General features: G+C 34.0%; 1 protein-coding gene across 1 annotated transcript; it reads left to right on the top strand.

Annotated features, from left to right (window-relative positions):
* The first annotated feature begins 1,089 nt into the window (after positions 1 to 1,089).
* LOC126807698 (peroxisomal carnitine O-octanoyltransferase) lies at positions 1,090 to 13,844 on the top strand. Its single transcript, XM_050532446.2, has 13 exons — positions 1,090 to 1,269; positions 3,106 to 3,287; positions 4,210 to 4,334; positions 5,514 to 5,695; positions 6,244 to 6,371; positions 7,436 to 7,641; positions 8,846 to 8,959; positions 9,198 to 9,299; positions 9,804 to 9,887; positions 11,177 to 11,284; positions 11,519 to 11,649; positions 11,784 to 11,924; positions 13,841 to 13,844. Exons 2-13 carry the CDS (start codon positions 3,173 to 3,175, stop codon positions 13,842 to 13,844), a joined length of 1,440 nt encoding a protein of 479 aa, XP_050388403.1. The 5' UTR covers positions 1,090 to 1,269; positions 3,106 to 3,172.
* Positions 13,845 to 18,764: the final 4,920 nt, after the last annotated feature.

Here is an 18,764-nt window from a genome sequence, read left to right as displayed (position 1 = left end):
ATTACTTCACTCTTAGCCTAGCTATCGGTGGTACAATTATAGTCTAGCCTCGATTGTCATTGCCTCGATTATCCATTTTTATGATAACTGCTTCAACTATAAAACATATTAAAATCTATTTTTAAAATATCTTGCCATCTGATGGCATTGAGCGTTGATTATGATCTTGGCAAGTTAATTAATGTCTAATTAATATTTTATATAACATTTAAGGCCTAAAAAAAAAGATCTGCAATAGGCAGATTTAGCTCTTGGTTGATGCCTGTTTAATAAAACAAAATCAAAATATCAACTGTAGATGATCTGACTTGGATTCAATAAGACAGAAAAGGGGCCCATTAAAGGATTTCTGCAAAAAGTATACGTAGCCTTGCACTAGCAAAGAAATTCTAAATGGCTAGGCATGCATATTCTCTCTATTTGACAGTGTTTTAGAAATTTAAGACACGAAGATGAAAATGAATTAAACTGAGTAATAAAAATCAACAGTAGGCTGTTTTGTCTCTTAAACCAATACAACTGCCAGTACACTTTTTATAGTGTGTAGAAACAGGATTGGGGTGGAATCATTCAAGATATGAAGATTTCAGAGGAGGGAGGTAGAATTAAGACTACTAATTGATTCTGGTAGTGCATCTTTGTATTGCAATTCTCTTTTTTCCGAGTTTGCATGACACTCTTTGTTGACTTTTTGGTCTCAAATTGAAGAAGAGTGTTTGAATTTATTTTTTATGCCAGGTTTTGGTGAATTGTTATTTTTAAATGCGAAAATTCAAGACGTAAGCAGGCATGAATTGGGGAAATTAGCACAAAAACAAAATCTGAAACCTATGTGGTTATAAAGATTAAGGTCATCGGAATGTTAAAAAAAATGTTGTTGGCCCAGGAATAGCATGAATTTAACATTGAAGTCAGTTGGGAGAGGGTTACTGGTCTGAAACCAGGTAATCATAATTATTAGGAGTTACTTCCCTGTTATTTTATTCTTTAATGTTGTGAAGATACATTAACTATAAATAATAGCCTTCGCTTTCCGGTGTAGTTCCGTTTCTATACATTAAACACTTGTGACAATCGAGACTATAAACAGCTTCAAAACAAAAAGTTGAACTTTGTACCGACGTATCTGAGCTGTCTTATCTTTAACTCTCGTTTTTGGTTTCACGTGCATTACTCAAAACTTGATTGACAGTGAATTAGTAGACTAGCAGAGTGCATAACAGATCTTTATGATTGATTCAGGTCTGTTTATATTCTACACAGATTCACGTAAGTTGTAGTAGTAACTAGCCTAGTAGGCAAAATAATCCAAATCCAAACATCCCATATCGCCTTATTACTTATTATTAATTATCGGTCTAACCAGAAATCAACGATAGGCATGTACGGATCTGTGCCGTCTGTGGAAACCCGTTATATGTTGAGACTATAATTAGATTAATTATTATTCTTTTCGTATCAATAAATAATGTACATTGTTATGTTGATCCAATGTTTATTCCCAAGATCGGAGACTGGGTGGTAAAAAAACCTCATCATTAATTGTCAGTGTCAATATATGGGGAATCAAAGTAAACAATAGGTTTAGATTAAAGGTCATGAACTTAAAACCAGTTCGATTTAAAGGAGCTAAATCGCTAACATTTGGGACCTAGAAATTGACAAAAGTGGGTCGCAACACATATAATACTGTAATATGAATGTATATAAACTGATTTACATTCAATGGTTTCCGTATGTTCGGCGAAATAAGCCAGCAGTCTCAAGCTAGTGCAAATTTCTAGCGTCTAGTTATTCCAGTCTACATACGCCGTTTGATTTGGCGCAATGTGTCTAGCCTCGTCCCTCGAGTCTCTTGATGCAACTGGGGCTGAAGCACATTATGGTACACGATTCGTGTACCAATTGTTTTGTCTTAAATATTGGATATCAAAAGCCCATCTTTTCCCGGTAAGATCACAACATGAATATTGATTTAATTTGACAAATAAATCGTGTTTTCAATGTTGAAGAATTTGGACGATATTGAGTTAGAGACTTAGCTACTTTAACATTGTAGTCAACATTACAAAAATAAATTGACTGAACACTTGTGACATGTCAAAAGGGAATTGTTTTTATATACCCACTATTCAGTTATATGTTTATTTGCATTCAACTTTTCTTGTGAACATATGGTAGTTTTCTTTTAAATTATTTTTTTCAACTAAGCCATGATTTCTTTTTTAAATTGTTTATATCCTATTAAAATTCAAAAATGTTCAGAATGATAATTGATTTAAAGTAGCTTCCAACCATATTTTTGGTTTTAATTGCCTACATTAACATCTAAGGAACACTTCATTAGTTTTGTTTAATTTTATAAAGGATATGATTATTGGCCTTCTGGTCCATTGACGCTATCATGAGTCAAAGTACTCAAAGATAGGAAACGCAAAGATAGCTACAAATTAGATTGCAATTTTTATTATTTTGTTATCTGTCTGGACTCTGAACCTCTTACGACAAAAACTCAATTGTACTTTGGCTTTCTGAATTTAGTCTGGGTAGCCTACAGGTACATATTTAACCACTTGACTTCTTTTAAAAAGTAAAAAAAAACATAATCAACAAATACTTTTGAATGAGTAGAAAAATATTTTATTATTTTGATTAAGAAAGAAATCAACGGGCCTGGGTGCATTGACTTGGACTAACTGATATTTAAGATTTGATCGATAATTAAACTGTAGCTCATACACATGTAAGTCCAGAAAACACAGCTCAAACATAGTTTGGAATTTCCATCAATCCAATAAATCCATGTGATATATTGAAAACAAAATTGTGTTTTTGTCTAATATAGTCCAACTAGAATGTTAACTCAATTATGCAAATGTCTTTTTATTCTTGTTGGTAATTTCCAGTTAGGGCTGCATATTTTATAAACATCAGAAAACATTTGATAATTAAAAAAATAAAGTAAGATATTAAACAAGATATATATATGTAAGAGGCATTTGAAATGTAAAACTAATATACAGTACTAGTTGTAAAACTGCCCTTCTCTTTATTAGTGAAATGTAAACAACAAAATGTTTACCATATGTAGCTTATCTGTTTCAGAATCTGTAAGTGAATAAAAAAGTTGGACACAGAAATTAAACAGAATTGCCTTGCAGCAAAGATAGAAATGGCATCTGCTATGTTTTTATCGGATGATGAGAAGACGTTTGGTAATCAGGAGTCATTACCGTCGTTACCAATACCTCCATTACAAAAAACATTGGACAGATATTTGGATTCAGGTTAATATTGTAACACTTTTATAAGAACATAAAACACAAGGTATATGGATTATATACTCCTTGTAATATATGTTTCATATGTCCTATGTTTCAATTTACTCATACAGGTATTGTTATCAAGTTTATAACATATATATTGTGTTATATTATTATGTTATTTTGTACTTGTTAATGTCCAACAAAGATATAATATTAATATATAATATTAAAATGTTGGGGGTGGTGTTTAGATGTGAGCACTGATGTTTCAATTTACTCATACATGGTTTGAGTTTATACAATACCTTGTGTTATATGTTAGTACATTTTAATGTCCAATAAAGATATTGTATTAATATATACATGCGTTATGTGTTTTGAAATGTTGGGGTGGGGCAGAGGTTGGATGGGGCTTGAGAGGTGAGGGTAGACGTGAGCACCAATGTTAAAAATCAATAAATTTGAGAAGATATGTATGATAAAATTGCTCTACAATTTACAAAACATTAAATTAAATAAAAAAGATTGAGAGAATTTTGTTTGTGAACTAGGATGCATAACATCTACCTGTAGATATTTTAAGAGGTCTATAATCTCACACCATCTGATCTGTATGATTTAGGTACATTGTATGTTTATTTTTCATAAATCCTACCCGTTAAGATCAGGAAACCTCTGTTGAGGCAGGGCTGTAGATATTTAATATTCTGTGATTGCATCTGTAACAATCTTTTCATGACTAACTGCACATAATTCTTTTTTTGACTAGATATGCACAAATCATTTAAATATCGATGTAATTATGACACATTCCATCAGAAGGTCAAATTCTTATTTGTAGCACTGTCAGGATTTATGCCAACAACACAACTTTTCTTTATATCTCATTTCTATATAAAGAGAACAAATAATTTGAATAATATTTTTGAATCTATTATTTCAGTAAAACCATTTGTTACTGATGAAGAATATAAACAGACAGAATTTTTAGTTCAACAATTTCACTCAGGTGTTGGTAAAGAACTTCACTTCAAATTATTTGAAAGAGCCAAATACATGAGAAACTGGGTAAGATCTGAGAATATTTTGTGGCAGTCTTCCTTCCACTAATTATGTGTGATTAAGGTGCACTATTTAAAATTTACCAAGTTCCTAAAGAACTTCTGTAAATTTTATTTTTGTGCTCAGATTCAGTGCACAGCCTAAACAGCAGCTTTTCTGCCTACCGTTCTTTCGATTTCCAACTGTCAGGAGTTTTTTCATGTGCAAACCATTGTGTACATTGGATGATTTGGGTTTTTTTTTTTGTACTATACAAACATCTAGGCAAACTTCCCTTTTAAGTGAAGCTTAGGCTTAAAAAATCATGAAGGTTTGAAGCGGACCATGCAGAGATTTCAAAACCAGAACATACTAGACGAGAGTTCAGTGCCCCAATGAATTCAATACCATGGTCCCCTAATCCCCTGAAAAATGTTGACCATGTAATTTCCTGAGCCCATTCCTCGCTGTTGCTGAAAGTATAATCTGCAGCTTTCAGAGGAAGACTGTGGAATTCTCGGAATAGTAGCCATTCGCGCAAAACCATTCTCTGTCAGAATTAACCCTCAAGTTGCACATATATATAAAGGATAAACTTACAGACACAATAAGCCGGATTATTCACCTGAACATCAAAGTAAACAATATGTAGATCTACTATTCTAATTAATTGATATTGTGTAGTTAAACATGCATTATGCAAGAGCTAAATCTGCCTATTGCAGGTCTTTCTTTAGGCCTGAAATGTTTTCTAAAGTATTAATTAGACATTTATTAACTGATCCAGTCCTTAATCAACTCTCGATGGCATCAGATTTCTCCGATATTAAATAGATTAGAATGGTTCAGGGATACATTGATTTAATCAAATATGGAGGACCGAGACTTAGCTTCGATCAACCAGTACGGTGGTTGAGATTATTGCACACGTCTGTCAAACCTTCAAAGGCTAACATCATTGCTTGCAATAGAGTAATTTGAATGAAATTTTCAAATTATTCATTTTACATCATCTACTTTTGAACTATTATAGCAAGAATGGCTAGTTAATTAATGTCTAATTAATACCTTAGAAAACATTTCAGGCCTAAAGAAAGACCAGCAATAGACAGATTTAACTCTTGCATAATGCATGTTTAAGATAACCTTATGTTGCATTTTCGTATATTTCTTTTATTTAACTCTGCTATTGAATTTTTTAATCAGTTAGAGAAATGGTGGGATGACGGAGTATATCTAGAATTGAGGAATCCAAATGCAGTATTTGGTAATATGGCAGGTCCGGGTCCATACATGAACTCGCTCTGGCCTCCAGCAGACGGAACTCAGATAGAGAGGGCAGGAATACTTACGTATTATGTTATAAAATTCTGGCAAGCGATTAGAAAGTAAGTTTTATTGTAATAAATAAATTAGTTACAGGTATTCAGATTTTGTAAATTAATTGACAATGCTGTCCAATATTGACCCACAAAATAAAGCAAATACTACAAGAGTACCACAATTAAAGCTGGCATATATCAACTTACAACTCAACTGGATGATATAGTAATGTATGCGCTTAGAAACACTCGTGTAATGAAGCGCTATATAAATCGAACAATAATAATAATAATGTCATGGAATTAAGTCAGTACCGGTGTCAAATGTGCTATATTATTGTCAAATAAAAAGTATATTATGGCAGCAAAATCCACAATCCCTGTCTATCTGATTACCCCTGTTTCAGATGGTAAGCATAACTGCTTGCATAATGTTCAAGTATAAATTGAAACACACAGTTTGATTATGGTTGTATGATAATTACTGCTACAGATTATGATTTATGAATAATTTCATGCCGCATATTTGACTCCTACTTTAATGTCAGTTATACTTTTTGTCTGTCGTAGTTAATAATGATGTTCCATGACTTTTTTCAACATTTTATTTGCAGCCAAACTTTACGACCTCATAAAGACAGTAAAGGGAGACCATTATGTATGAATCAGTTTCACCGAATGTTGAATACCACTCGTATACCAGGACCATTTCAAGATAAGCTTCTTTATCATTTTAAAACAGGTATTATAACATCTTAAACTTCATCAAATTTGAAATAATGATATACTACATATTGAGCATCGATCTTATCGGCTGTTTGGAAAAGCCCTTGAAACATCATGATGTGAATATTTAACCATACTTTTAGATGTCATTTAAGGAGTTGATAATTAAACCAATGTTTGAAGTAAGTTGTGGCCATGAATGAAATTTTGACTTTGCTTAATACAAATTTTGTTTGTCTGAGGCTGGTATCAGCCATGACAGTATTGTGAATACCCCTTTCTTTAGGCCACCACCGTGGGCTATATCTCCACCTAAGATCGATTTCAATCTTACACAACATAAAAAGAAAGATACTAGCTCCACGGTGTTCCAATCTCTTTAGAGAGCTAAGGTCTAAGTATGGTGATTATGCTCCAATATCTCCCCTTATCACCGTCTTTAATACCATATCAAGATTTTAAGTCATCAATAAATCATCTCATTTATGGCTGCTGGCAACGGTCATGGGATCTTGCAGGCACAAACAAACTTCATCACATCAAGCCTCTTCTTGGGGATTGGCTCAACTCCTATAGTACCAACAAGAGGGATGAAGTTGTTTTGTGTTGCTCTCGTATTGGTCATACTTTTTTAACACATTTTTTCATCCTAAAGCGAGAGCCTCAACCAGAATGTGAACACTGTCAAGTACCTTTGACGGTGAAGCACATTTTGATTGAGTGTATGTATCTTGGAAATATAAGATCAACATATTACCGTTGTCAGACATTACACCACTTATTTGCTCAACCAGAGCTATATTGTAAGATCCAAAACTTTTTAAGAGACAAAATTTTACTATAAGTTTTAATTGTATATATGTAACTTGTTTTCTTTCATTTTAATTGTTTATATTCATAATTTGATATATATTTTTTATTTTATATAGTATCTGTGATATTTGTTTTTATTTATGGACATAAATATATTTCTGTAATTTCTTTTATTTTGTCTCGAATATTTTCACCATATGTTTGGCGCAACATGCCATAAAACCACATTTCATTCATTCATTAATACAAATTTGCTTTTAATTTTAGATGAAGAAGGTGAATGTCCAACAAATGTAATAGTAATGTGTAGAGGACGAATCTTTACTGTAAATGTTGTAGATGACAATAATGAGCCTTTGACAGCTCCAGAAATACAGCATTTAATACAAACAATAGAGACACAGTGTTCTAGACTACCTCATGGGGATGGAGTGGGTTATCTTCCTACTCTAGGTAGAACAGAATGGGCAGAGGTAATTACACTTAGTCCTATAGATTAATCTGATTTAAAAGAGAACTCTCAGATATCTTTTAGGGAATAAAACCTTGTTAATTGTTATTATGCTTAGAAAGCTTTTAGAGCTATGTATTCTACCATCAAACAACTATCTAGAGCTCTGTGGTGTGTTTTCAAAAGAATACTATCGTGTTATAGTTGACAGGCAATCTTCTAGCCGTCACTTTGTGCCTGGATAAACCTGTCTGTAACACAAACGCTTGCACAGCAACTTCCTGCTATATTTTTTTTGGGGGGGTGGGGGGTTCTGGTCGTTTTCCAGGAAGTAATCTAAATTCGCACATTATTTCTGCAATTTAATTATCTCTTAAGAAAGCTTGCAATGGTATTGAACAGTTGCATTATTAGGTCACTAATAAAAAGTTGCTAGTCAGACACTACAAAAAGTTTTGGTTATCATTTCCAAAAAGCTAAATGTTTTGAGCTGAAGCTTTTAGGCAAAGCAAATAGGATATATCTGCACAGTTCATCATTTGTTTTAAATACTTTAAAACTGGGAGATCGCTTTTAAAGAGGATGGTCTACCTCTCCAGCAATAAATAAATAATGATAACTGCTACTCTGCTTTATAAAAAACATTTGTTGGAACCCCCCAACAATTAAATATTCCCATGAATAAGAAAATGAGTCTCTCATGAAATTCGTGACAGGGAGTTTTGATGTCACTCATTGGCTTATTGAGGTAACTAATTTTGTATGCACAACTAGAACAATAAAAATAATTTCTAGTTGATTTATTACTATGATGGGGGGATCACTTTGCTAAGTGGGTAGAGGGCTGGCTCGCTAGTCTGGAGGTCGGGTGTTCGATCCCTGCATTGGCCGAGAAAGTTCATCCAGATTTTCCGGTGTGGTTCCCCCTTGTTAGGGATGCAGGACGGAGGGCCTGACAAGGACAGCTGTCTAGTCCTTCGGATGACACGAAAAACCGAGGTCCCGTGTATACATTGGAATGTATGTAAAAGATCCCTTGGCAGTTGGAATTCGATATAAGAGTAGGCGATAGTGCCGCTGCCAAAATTTCCCTCATAGCACACTGTACGGCGTATGCCTGTCTTCATTAGCCCAGTATAGGCGCAGAACAGTAGGACGTTAAACCCTGTTTCATTTCATTTCATTACTATGCTGTTTGATAAAATGTCAGTTTTATATTTGTATAGCAAAGAAGTAGAATATTGGCATTACATCCAGATAATTATCACCATCTACAGGAGATAGAAAAATCAATTTTTGTTCTTGGACTAGATGATCAGTGTCCTAAAAGTGAATCAGAGGTAAAAATCCTAGGAAAAGATAAGTAATGATGACTAGACCTTTTACAACTAATTAGACTCCTGTTTTTAAAACATATTCAGATTTTTAGGAAATGAAATGGTCTATTCTGGCTAAATCTGTAACCACACTGTATCCTTGAGACAGTCTATCCTTGTATTCATGCAGTACATACAGTCTTTCAATTTGTAATCAGATTCTACTGAGGTGAGATATTTTGACCTAAAATTTATTTTACAGGTAGCATGGCAAGGTTTGGGAGGAAATCCAGAGGCTAAATGGTTTGATAAATCACTGAGTTTAACTGTCTTCAAAAATGGATTGATAGTTTCTAATTGTGACGTAAGAATAAATCTTATTCCTGTTATTATACTACTTATTCATACTTACAGTCTAATTAAAATTATGCCAATATTTCATTCTCTTATATTTTTTGCTTGTTCACCCCACATCATCTTATAAATACATTTTTATAAAGCCCATTGAGAAATATGCATTTTGGGATTGTTTGACTCTAGAACCACCCTTGATACAGAAAATTCTGTGAAATCTCTTGAAAGGTCTAATGTACTTTTCTTAATCATGTCTATAGATGTAATAGGAGTGACCTACCAAATCTTTGGTTTAGAACAAAAATGCACAGATGATACAAATGTTAAAAAACAACCCAGCATAACAAAGCATTGAAAAAGATTTTGATTCCTTACTTCACTTCACAAGTTAGAAGTGGTATCAGGTGTTCAATAAATCACTTGTTTTGGACCTTCCCTGATGAAAAGAACACAAAAAAATTAAAATGATAGAAATATATATTTTGCCAAAGCATGTGGTTATTTATGTTTACAGCATGCACCAACAGATGCAATGGTTCTTGTAAGCTGTACATACTTTGTTTATCTTTCTATTCTTGAAGCCAAAGGAGTATGGCAGGTAACTAGACATAATTTTTTATACGCCCACATTGAAATGTGGTCGTATATTGTCGTCACCCCCGTCCGTCCATCCGTCCAAAGTTAATATCTGATTGACTTTAAATTTATATACAGTGTTTAAGGTCTTGAGACGAAGAAGCCTATTGATTTTCGTCGATTTCCGATAATTATTGCCAGAGTTATGGCCCTTGATCACTTTGAAAAATCTTGTGGACACTCTAAAGGCCAAAGTTAATATCTGATTGACTTTAAATTTATACACAGTGTTTAAGGTCATGAGACGAAGAAGCCTATTGATTTTCAGCGATTTCCGATAATTATTGCCAGAGTTATGGCCCTTGATCACTTTGAAAAATCTTGTGGACACTCTAAAGGCCAAAGTTAATATCTGATTGACTTTAAATTTATACACAGTGTTTAAGGTCATGAGACAAAGAATCCTATTGATTTTCAATGATTTCCGATAATTACTGCCAAAGTTATGGCCCTTGATCACTTTGTGACGCTCTAAAGGCTAAAGTTATCATCCGATTGACTTCAGATTGATACACAGAGTTTAAGATCTTGAGACGAACAAGTATATTGATTTTCAATGAATTTTTATGTCTTGAACAGCTAAATCCATGATATTAAAAGTTTTGTATTCAAAACGTTAGCATGGGGCAGAACTTTATAAAAACAAACAAATTCTAATGGTTTTCTGATAATTACTTTATGAGTTGTTGCTCTTAATCAGATTTTAGTGTATTATAAATGTTTCATTACCGAAAAAAGTAAAAATATGCAACAACTCTTGTTGACTGCCCGGACGATTTAGCTGTTGTGGGCGTATGTTTCCTTGCCTGGCAACCTATCTTTATGACTTAGTTTTGTCTTAGTTAAAGGATGGTGCCCAGTCACTCAAATAAGTTAAAATTCCTGGTCCTGTAGATGACGGTGCCCAGTCGCTCCAATGAGACATCAAAATTTGGGGTGCTGTAAATGATGGGGCCTGGTCTCTCCAAATAGACATCAAAATTCCTACTCCTGTAGGTGATGGTGCCCAGTCACTCCAAATGAGACATTCAAATCCCTGGTCCTGTAGACGATGGTGTCCAGTCGCTCCAATGTGACATCAATATTCCTGGTCCTGTAAGATGATGGGATGATATCCTGTGAAATTTTGAAGTAGAAGAATTAGATGAAAGATACAAATTTATTCTCAAGATTTGCATTTTCTTTTTAGCCATATCTTGTTAGCTTGCTTTTTTTCTGTATCCATTTTAATATGATTTTAATCTTTAACAGGGAACGAAGACCATTAGAAAGCTAGAACAACCAAGAGAATTAGAATTTCACCTGGATTTAGTTGTTAGAAATGTCATTAAAGAAGCAAAACCAGAATTTAAAAAAAGGGTAAATAAACTATACGTTGTGTTTGCATGTCTGCAGAAATCAGCCTTTTAGGGTGGAAAATAGTGTCTTAATCTTTACCATAACTGTGTTTATTAAACACTATATCTAACCTTGTAGGTTTTCTTCCCGGCCCTCTGGTTTCCTCCCACTGCTAAAGACAACTTTGCACAAGTGAATTATTGAAATAAAATTGAACTGTAATTAAATACATCTGTTGTTTTGTTTATATTTTAGTGTGATACAGTTGAGGTTTTAACCACAAATTTTAGGGACTATGGTAAATCATCAATACGTCAGTTTAAACTACACCCTGATACACATGTACAACTAGCTTTACAATTAGCTTATTACAGAAAATATAAACGGTAAATATCACATCTAGCTTTACAGTTAGCTTATTACAGTAAATATAAACTGAAGGCTCTGTTAGTATTGACATTATGGATACCTGGGTTTTCAGTTTGTCACATATTTACTTTCAACGAATTGTATATTTTAGACCAGCTCCTACATATGAGACAGCTACAACCCGCCAATTTTATCATGGTAGAACAGAAACTATGAGATCGTGTACACCTGAAGCTGTTACCTGGTGTAAAGCTATGTTAGATCCCAGCATTAGAGTAAGTCAAATTCTTAGGTTTTTATACAAACATATTTTAATATATCTTGCTGTCAGCCTAGCCACAATTATTATCCAGTCTTTTAAAAATTGTGTAGGTTGCCTAGCAATATAAAAGAAAGAATCCTATTGATTTTTGCGATTTTCAATTATGTTTAGTTATTGATTTTCAAAAATATTTCATTATTGTATAATTGGAAGATTTCCAATGCTAACTTTTGTAGTCATTCCCCTTTATCAACAAATCAAAATTTCTCCCAGCACACCGCATAGCGTATGCCCGACTTCATTAGCCCAGTCTGTGCAGAAAAGTTGGACATTAAACCCAATTTCAATTCATATTGTTTCCATTACACCAAATCTTGTTAACACTCTAGAGGCTATAATTATTGCCCAATCTTTTTGAAATTTGTATTGACTGCTTGGCTATAATAACAGGAGGACGACTATTGATACTTATTTTTGAAGTTTTTAAAAGGGCTTTGTAAGATTGTAACCAAGCCATTCTAACTCTTAAGATGCTACAACTATCACCTGAAAACATGTTAACTATCAGATACAAATGACATTTCTGTACACTGATCTATAAATATACATATGTCTCAGTAAGGGTAGCAGGTATAAACATTGTGATTGATTGGTGTGCCTTAGTTGCATTATCAAATATATGAAAGTCAGCTAATGCAGTGAAAGTATTAGCCATATCTTGCCATGATTGAAGATGTATATAAATATAACTTACTTGTAGGCTGTACCATCGAAAGAATTATGTTTTAATGCGTGCTTAAACATTCCTTATTTAATAAAGTCAGAGTTGTTTGGTGTTTTTTTTTTTTTTTAGGAAAATAGAAAATTACAGTTGTATAAAATAGCTGCTGATAACCATAATCGTTTGATGTCAGAAGCTTCACAGCTGCAAGGTTTGTCTATCTGTTATTAATTATATCATGTTTATCTCACACCTAGACTAGACCAATGTAGTAGATCAAACGATGGACGAAGAATTTAGTATTCTCAATGTAGCAACCTTGATCATTACCTATCTTGAGGAATAAATAACTATCACAACAGTAACTAAGCCTTTGGAAACATTTTCGTCACTGTGGAAAGGAAGTTATTATAGACTTTCTTAATGATCAGTATTACCAATACATGACTATATATTACCAACTATACATCATGATATTTTACTGAAATATAATCAATTATTCATACAAAACATTCATACAAAATATCATCAGACTTTTCAATCATAATCTTTTCATCAATGGGTTCAAGACTAATGACAGTTTTTATTGACTGAGTGTTGTATATTAAGGAAAGCAATGTTTATACTTGGGTTTTATTATCAAGATAATGTGTTGAATTTTCTGAGTCTGGGAAGATGTGGATTCTAGACAAATTATTATTTTTATCTTGGTTTTATTATCAAGTAAAGGGTTAGAATGAATACTGTGATATTTCCAGTAGTGAAAATATACAGGGACAGATTAAGCTGGCTGAAAATGACACTGAGGCTTTTGCATCAACAGTGAAAAGGGGGGTCCTGTTCTGTGCATTTCCACCATACTCACACTTGATCTGGCACAAACTGTTTAACATATACAGCATATTTTGATCCTAAAAATATAAAACAATTTCAGTAATGAAAATATTTACATCACAGTTTAATTGTATAACCTAAATATGGAGTAGTCTATGACACCAGGTCTCTCTCTTTCCATCTCAATAGTTCATGGGGGTTTATGTTTCTATTCAAATATTCTAAATAAATTCTTTCTAGGATGTGATCGTCATTTATTGGGTATGGCTATGATATGTAGAGAAGAAGGATTACCCATACCTATGATCTTCTCCGATCCCTCTTTCCTCAAAAGGTATTTAAGAAATGAAATTTTATGAATTTATGTTATTGATAAAAATAATATTTACAGTTGATAAAATGGCATATTCCTAAAGTAGTAGTTACAAGCACAATCTGATTAAAATACAGATCTATATTTCGTTTCGTTTTTTTATACTTTCGATGGCCTACACTACATGAAGATCTGACCGTTTGTAGCTATAGGTTGTAGTTATAGGCCGCGTCAGAGATCATATGAGCGTCTTTTGACCCTAAGATGTCAAACATTTGACTAACCAATCAGCATTGATGTTACTAGTGGATTACCCACAGTTCTGTGTAAAACATGCCTAAAGCTCGCCGTAACAGACTGTTTCATTGGCTAATCCCTCACATCATTCAGAACACGTCAATGGTACCAACTCTTCCAGATCCTAGTGTAGTATAGACAAGTAAAATGAAATTTTGAACTATAAAAACGAAAAGAAATAGGATCTGTGTTTAAATCAGATTGTTACGAGCAATATCAGCTCATTAATAATTCCTAGATTTACATGGATAAAGCAATCTGAATAAAACATAGATCCTATTTCGTTTCGTTTTTTAGAGTTCAAAATTTCGTTTTACTTGTCTTTACTACAATAGGATCTGGAAGAGTTGTTATATAACCCGCATTCTGATTGATGTAAGGGATGTGCGATGCACGGAACTGTGGCTATCGTAGTAGAAACATCAACGCTGATTGGTTAATCACGTCTGACGTCATAGGGTCAAAAACCTGACGCGACCTCTCATGCTTTCCCATTTTTAAATTAAAAATCTTGAATATCCAATGGCATCGAGAGTTGATTATAGTCCTGTCATGTTAATAATTAATGTCTAATTAATAACTTATATAAAGTCTAAAGGAAGACCTGCAATAGGCAGATTTAGCTCTTGAATAATGTATCTTTAAAGGAGCTGTCTAAGATATATTTTATTGGATAAAACTTGTTGATTTATTATCTTTGTTAAAGATTAATGTCAGCTTCTATGTTTATAATTCTATTTCAATATTTGAATATTAAATTTCCAGTGGTGGAGGTGGTAATTATGTATTATCAACTAGTTCTATTGGTTATACTCCTGTTTATGGAGGCGTGGTACCTATGTGTACAAACGGTTATGGAGCATTTTATACAATAGAAAACAAATTGTAAGTAAACTGAATTTCTTTTGATTGCACAAATATGCTTCGATACTTCCTCATAAATTTCAAAAAAGGCAATCCACTTTGGTAGCCAAGTTGTTACATTCTTTTGGTATGTACCTCAGTCCTCAATGAAAGCAGAGCAAGATAGCTGAGGTTTAGCACCCACTCAACAAACTAGGTGGTTTTGGTACTAACATATAGTCTATCTTTATATCAATCATTCACCAACGTGGTTGGGGCAAGGCGGGGGAGAGGGGGTACGCCGGTACAGTGAGAGAAAACTGGAGAACCTGTCGAAAATTACACATACAAGGCATAATATTTGACTTTATGATTTTATACTTTGCTACTCCATGATTCTATCAATGCATGCAATAATCATTTTCATCCTACTGTTGTACAGAACAAAAATTATATCAATATGTGGGTTACAATTTTTTAGCTTCTGCACTGGAAAGCAAGTAAAGTAATGAAATAAATGAATAATCATATTTCATTCCCAATGTTCAGTGTTCAGTTTCACCAATTTATGTAAACTTGGTGCAGTAATTTATGTAGAACACATAAAAGATTGCCATTACATAATTTATTATCTTTTCTTTTCCAGAATTACATTTTTTCTGACTGCTTGGACGGCAGATGAAGAAACCAGCACAAAAGGATTAGAGAAAGAATTATTCAAGAGTTTACGCGAAATGATGTTATTAATTGAAAACCAATATAGAACCGGGGCTAGATTATAAATTTAGCAGTGAATTCTCAATTTCTCTAGCATTAAAATGCAGATATTTTTGGAATACTGGCTGGTGATTGGTCAAAAAGTACAATTTTGCCCAATCGTAAACTTGGATTGGATTTCCAATATATCATCCAATAATTGTTTCATTCTTTTAACCATTTTGGAAAATCTTAATGCAATTTACTTTATATTTAGAGCTGTTTTAAAATTTCAACCACATTTATATTTTTACTTGATTTTCGGTTTTGTTTGCTGTGAATTTTAATTCCAGATTCTTCAATGCAAGATAACTTTGATGTTATTTTTTTTAAAGTGCTCATTTTTTATAGTGAATATTATTAGTTGATAACCTTGAGAAATGAAGAGAAGTGAATTTTCACTTTTTAAACATTCTGTAATCTATTGTAAATATGTATTTTAAACATTATTTTTACTCATAGGCCTACGTATAAAATTTTAATGTAATTTTAGCTTTTCTAATTTAAGACAAAGTTGTGAATTAATATGAAGAGAAAAAGTGTTATGTTTCTTTTATGTCTGTAATCATGTAAAACATTTCAAAGGTTCTTTTTTTGAATATTCAAATTTAATTAGACGATGGTATTCAATTAAATCTTTTGCATTACATTTCATTAGTTCATTATGTACCGTAGTCCAAATCTAATAAGATATAAATTATTGTTCATCAAATTTTTACATGACATATATTTCATTAGTTGTTTGTGTATTCAATATAAAAATATGTACTTTGTGTATTGTTATATTTTTCCTATTAAATATGATACAAAACAATATCTAGCTAGTTGTCTTCTATCAGTTTATATACTATTCAAAAAAAGTAGGGGATATTTGATTTTGGGGGCATAATACTAAAATATGCAAATGACTACGAAAAAAGTCACTATAGAACCTAACAGAAGAAACATTTCCAGTTACATGTGACGCCCAAACGCACCAATAGCTACTGCATGGAATGCAGGTGATGCTTGGGATCATCATGGGGGTCCAACCCAAGATTTGCACGACTCTGACTTTGAATGTTACAGTCATTGTGGCATTGAATTCCAGGGTGGAAACATCAGTTTAATTGTTTTAGTGACCAGAAAACAAATTTTGATATGCGTTGGCTTACCCAAAATGAAAGGTTCCATGCCCTTGGCATGCTACAGATCGGCACAACACAGGCGGTTGTGGCGCGGACGATGAATGTTTCTCAGTCTGTCATAAGCAGGCTATGGTCCAGATACCATGATACACAATCTGTACAGGACAGACCACGCTCAGGTCGACCAAGGGCGACAACTCAGGCCCAGGATCGATTTATCCGTACCTTGGCCTTGAGAAATCGTGTCATCACAGCAAATCAGATCAGCGCTCGTCTTCAAACAGACACTGGTGTGAGAGTGAGTGGCCAGACGATTCGGAATCGACTGCATAGGGGTCACCTTCGCGCCCGACGTCCTCGCGTGATCCCTTGTTTGAGAGATCATCACATTCAGGCAAGACGTCGTTGGTGTAGGGATCGTCAACACTGGGATAATCGACGCTGGAGCAATGTGATGTTTTCAGATGAGTCAAGGTTCACTGTTGATTTTTTGGACAGACGTAGGAGGGTGTGGCGTCGTCGAAACGAGCGCTTCCAAGACGTTAACGTCATCAGACATGATCGATTTGGGGGTGGTTCTGTTATGGTGTGGGGAGGCATCACTGTTGCTGGAAGAACGGCTTTACATGTTGTTGCAGGGCGTGTTACAGGCCAGTACTACCGGGACAACATCTTGGCAGTCCATGTTGTGCCGTTCGCACGACGTCATGGCGGCCGTTTCATCTTCCAGGATGACAACGCAAGATGTCACAGGGCCAGGATCGTTACAGGTTACCTCCAACAACAGAACATCACCACATTACCTTGGCCAGCACTGAGTCCCGACCTCTCCCCCATCGAGCATGTCTGGGACATGCTTGGACAGAGGTTACGTCAACGTCAACAACGTCCTGCCAATGTCCAAGAAATTGCTGCTGCGTTGCAACAGGAATGCGACAATCTGGACCAAAATGACCTTAGACGTCTCATTAGGAGTATGCCACGTCGGATCAATGCTTGTTTGGCAAACAGAGGAGGATTTACCCGTTACTGACTTGGTTGTGATGCTGTGGTAACTTTGCTGTTTGACCCCGGGTATCATTTTACCCTTATAATGGTCAGTCTGTGCCTTACTTAGTCTAACGATCATTTGGAATAAATCGATGAATGTGAACTTCATTTCATTTTGTCATTTGTTTCTTCGTCAGTTTCATTAGGTGACTTTAATAACACTTAAAAATCAAATATCCCCTACTTTTTTTGAATAGTATATAACCATTGCGTGATAGACTTTGTTATAAGTAAGCTATAAGATGAAGCTGAAACTGATCTTGCAAATTGATTAGTGAATATGCCACACAATGCTACTTGTGAACTTGACAATCAGGAATTATTACATTGTAATTGTTTTCGAAATCTGTGAATACACGGAATCTGTGAATACATGACTTTAACCAGGTTATTACAGAATCAAATATGCCCAAATTCTGAAATACAGTGAGTAATGCAAGTAATTTTTTTTTTTAAGTAACTTTGGGGGCTAAACAAAGTCCAGCATAGGCCTATATATCTTTCATTTTGGCTGTCTTGAGTTGGTAAGGATCAAGACTACGGTAGTAATTTCTTGCAATCTTCTCATGATATAGTGCCTCTATTTAGATTCATTCTAATTCTTTCTTCCTTTTCCCCCTGTTTTTTTTTTGCAAAAAATCGAAAACGGCAAAACCTGTTCAGTATTTTTTATCGGAGATGATTGCGACATGCTGGGTTATAATAATAATAATATCTTTATTTTCAAAGGTGAAAAATTAGGCTTAAAGCCTGGTTCTTTGTGGTCATAAAGATTAAAATCATCGGAATGTTAAGAACAATGTTACAGGTCGATAAATATCATGGAATTAACATAGAAGTATTATTAGAAGTCAATTGGGAGAGAATTACTAGTCTCAAACCGTAAACCACGGCAGCGTTAAAACCAGTTGCCTCCCTTCATAAAACTT

This window comes from Patella vulgata, chromosome 9, assembly GCF_932274485.2.
Source record: "Patella vulgata chromosome 9, xgPatVulg1.2, whole genome shotgun sequence".
Taxonomy (NCBI): Eukaryota; Metazoa; Mollusca; class Gastropoda; family Patellidae; genus Patella; species Patella vulgata.
The sequence above is the reverse complement of the archived record's forward strand: the minus strand, read 5'-3'. Positions and strand labels throughout refer to the sequence as shown.

Coding starts and splice junctions, on each gene's coding strand:
- LOC126807698 (XM_050532446.2), top strand. CDS start 3,173: ATGGCATCTGCTATGTTTTTATCGGATGATGAGAAGACGTTTGGTAAT. Junction 4,335..5,513: donor CCAAATACATGAGAAACTGG/GTAAGATCTGAG, acceptor TTTTTTAATCAG/TTAGAGAAATGGTGGGATGA. Junction 11,650..11,783: donor TATTACAGAAAATATAAACG/GTAAATATCACA, acceptor TGTATATTTTAG/ACCAGCTCCTACATATGAGA.